The following is a 3,213-nucleotide window of genomic DNA, read 5'->3' as shown; positions in this document are numbered from 1 at the left end:
TGGTGTCTTTGTCGAACCTGGTGTCTGTCTTCAGCTGCTCTGCAAATGTCATTATGGTGTTCAGCTCCATATGTTCTTGACTGTGTACAGATACACAACAGCACCTCACCCTCGCATCCTTCACCTAGGGTCAGTGGCAAAACTGCCACACTTTCTTCAACTCCATACTGCAGAATTTTTTTTTTTATAAATCCATATATATATTTCATATACATATAATACAATAAAGTATTAATGTCAATGCAAAATAATTCTGCCAGGCCTCTGCCCCTGTTGGGTTTTGTTCTAGTGTTTTAATTTATATGAAAAACCTTAGAATTATAATGGGCCTTTTGCTCATATACTGGAGAATTGGGTAGAGATAGGACTTTAAGTTTTGATTATATGATCCAATTTGTATTAAATATTTTGAAAGTGTTAAGTAGATTATATTTTTGTATTCACTGTGCTTTACATATCATAATGTGATTTTGATGTTATTCTGTATCTGAACAATTAATTACTCCTTCATTAAACAAATTCCAAATTTTATTTTTTTTTTATTTTTTTTTTTAAAGAGTATGATCCTACTTTTATTTTGCTGTCCCATGGTCACTTTAACAATTTAACATTTTTTATTTGTAAAGTATAAGGTTTGCAAAAACAAATAGCCAATCTTACATGACAGGATAAGTAAATTGACATGGTCTTCAAAAATATGTTTTCTGATAATTAAGGGATGTCATGAACACTGATCGAAATTGAATAGATATATTGTAGAACTATAGAATCTTTTGTGTGTGTATGTTTTGTTTTTTTTTTATTGTAAATTCACAACATTATAGCAAAGTTTGTACTGGCTTTATCCACCAGTAAAGAACTGTTAAGCTTTTTTGTTTGTTTTGATCGTTGTTTTAGGTTTTAATTGAAATTGCATCTGGTGTTTTCTTTTTTCTTGTCTATAATTAATCCCAGGAAAGATGAGCGCTCCTTCAGCAGGCTTGAAGGAGTATTCATAAGGATGAAGGACTGTGCATTGTGTTCCGGTTTCTTCCATTTCTATCCGAAAAGGCATTTCGGAAGAATACTGAGGAGAAAATAATCTGTAAATACGGACAGGTTGATATACGTTTTTATGTTGATTTACTAATTTAGCGTTCTTTTCCCCTTGTCGCATTCTCGTTTTTTTACAACAAATATATTTTTAACTATAGAAAATGGTAACTTCGTAGGAAGCAATTATTTATTTAAAATGATAAGTAGATGAACTTTAGTCGAATAAAGTTCATTGTTCTTAAACTTTATTTTAATGTGAGCTAACTGTGTCTATAGTTTTGACCTTTTCTCGTTTTCACTCTTTGCTGCACGGATCCTGAGGTCGATTTCACCTGCCGCGTGTCTTTTTTCTTTGAATACTCTGGCCTTCCTCACAAAGACCTGCGTGTTAAGTTGATAGACGAGACCAACAACTACCCCGTTTGTGTGTGTGTGTGTGTGTGTGTGTGTGTGTGACTGGACCACGCGATGGACTTGAGTCTAGTTCTGAGATGTTTTTTTTTTTAGTTAGCCCGAAACAGCTGGGATAATCTCTGATCCCCCAAAACTCTGAACAGAATGAAGTACATTTAAGAATGTTATGTTTTCAGGATTTGTTCCATATTGCATAGGCATGGTGACCGTTAGAAGCGGTTATTTATGTCTAATTTCTATGTGAATGTATACAATAATTTATTCTGGTTCGCTTTTAACAACATGTTTGCTTTTTTTCCAGAAGTTTTTCATCTGTTTTCCCGATGACACAGTCGAACGTATCTGTCACTACAATTAAAGAATTTATAATTGGCGGAATTCCCGGTTTGGAGAGATATGAAAAAGAACTATTTTCATTCTTCTTGATTGTATTCATCGTAACGCTCCTAGGCAACTTACTTGTGTTTGCATTGATTGTCCTGGATCACAGACTTCATACTCCGATGTATTTTTTTATTGCTAATTTGGCTTTGGTAGATTTACTGACAACAACAACTATCAGCCCCAAAATGTTAGCCGTGCTTGTGGTACATGACAATGTAATTTCCTACCCTGCGTGTTTTCTACAAATGTACCTTTTTTTGTCATCCGAATGCACCGTTTGTTTTTTACTAGCGGTGATGGCTTTTGACCGCTACGTTGCGATATGCAATCCTCTCCGTTACAACAGCATAATAACAAGAAATGCATGTGTTTTGTCGGCTGCAGCGGCTTGGGGGTGTGGGTTTAGTTGTCCAGTTATATCGATATATCAGTCACTTCAACTGCCTTTTTGCGGTCCTAACAAAATACATTATTGTTTTTGCGATTTCCATCCAGTACTTATTTTGGCTTGCGCAGATACCTCCCATGTAATTCATCTGGGACTTACACTAGCCCTAATAATTATTTACGTACCTTTAATCTTAGTAGTATTTTCTTACATTAAAATACTGATAGCGATTTTTAGAATTGCGTCAAGTGACGGACGACGAAAAGCCTTTTCTACGTGTAGCTCACACTTATTAGTAGTTCTGACATTTTATATCGCGAGCGCGTTCGTTTATGTAATCCTTCTCACAAATGTCGTATCCCCCCAATCGAGAATGCTGGTGTCTCTTTTATACTGTGTGTTTACGCCAATGGTCAACCCTTTAATTTACAGCTTTAGGAATAAGGATATTAAAAGTGCTGTCCGAAAATTGATATGGTCAATTAATGTTCCGCCTGCATAAAAAGACTGATTCAGAATTCCAATTAATGACGAAACGGAACAATATTAAAAGCTCAGATTTTTTTCCTCTACAAGGTCAAGACGCCTTTCCTAACGTATTATTGATAACGCTTCTTGAAATAATGTTACCATATATTAAAACAACAGTTTATAATATAAGCGTGTTTAATTTTATAATATAATATGTTTAATTTAAAACGAAAAGCAAAATGCCTCTTAAATATAATGCAAGGTTAAAAAAACATATTTCAAATATGCTTTAATTTACTCAAACATCGTTAATATTATGCGTAACTGACAAACAGAAACGATCAATTAATACACTTAAAAAAAATCATTGTATTTTAACATTCTCATAACAGCCTTCTCAAACACGGTATTCAGCTACGCAGGGAGCCGCGGCTTATTGCGATATCATACCGCATAAACTATTGTTTTATGTTGCGTTTAATACGTGACAAGGCTGCAGAAAGAGACTCATCACCGACCCA

General features: G+C 34.5%; 1 protein-coding gene across 1 annotated transcript; it reads left to right on the top strand.

The window, feature by feature from the left end:
* Positions 1–1,772: 1,772 nt before the first annotated feature.
* On the top strand, positions 1,773–2,723 carry LOC120524567 (olfactory receptor 5V1-like). The gene has a single exon (XM_039746399.1). It carries the CDS (start codon positions 1,773–1,775, stop codon positions 2,721–2,723), a length of 951 nt encoding a protein of 316 aa, XP_039602333.1.
* Positions 2,724–3,213: the final 490 nt, after the last annotated feature.

This window comes from Polypterus senegalus, chromosome 2, assembly GCF_016835505.1.
Source record: "Polypterus senegalus isolate Bchr_013 chromosome 2, ASM1683550v1, whole genome shotgun sequence".
Classification (NCBI taxonomy): domain Eukaryota; kingdom Metazoa; phylum Chordata; class Cladistia; order Polypteriformes; family Polypteridae; genus Polypterus; species Polypterus senegalus.
The sequence above is the reverse complement of the archived record's forward strand: the minus strand, read 5'-3'. Positions and strand labels throughout refer to the sequence as shown.

What these genes read in the sequence shown, in the direction of transcription:
- LOC120524567 (XM_039746399.1), top strand. Translation starts at nt 1,773, where the DNA reads ATGACACAGTCGAACGTATCTGTCACTACAATTAAAGAATTTATAATT.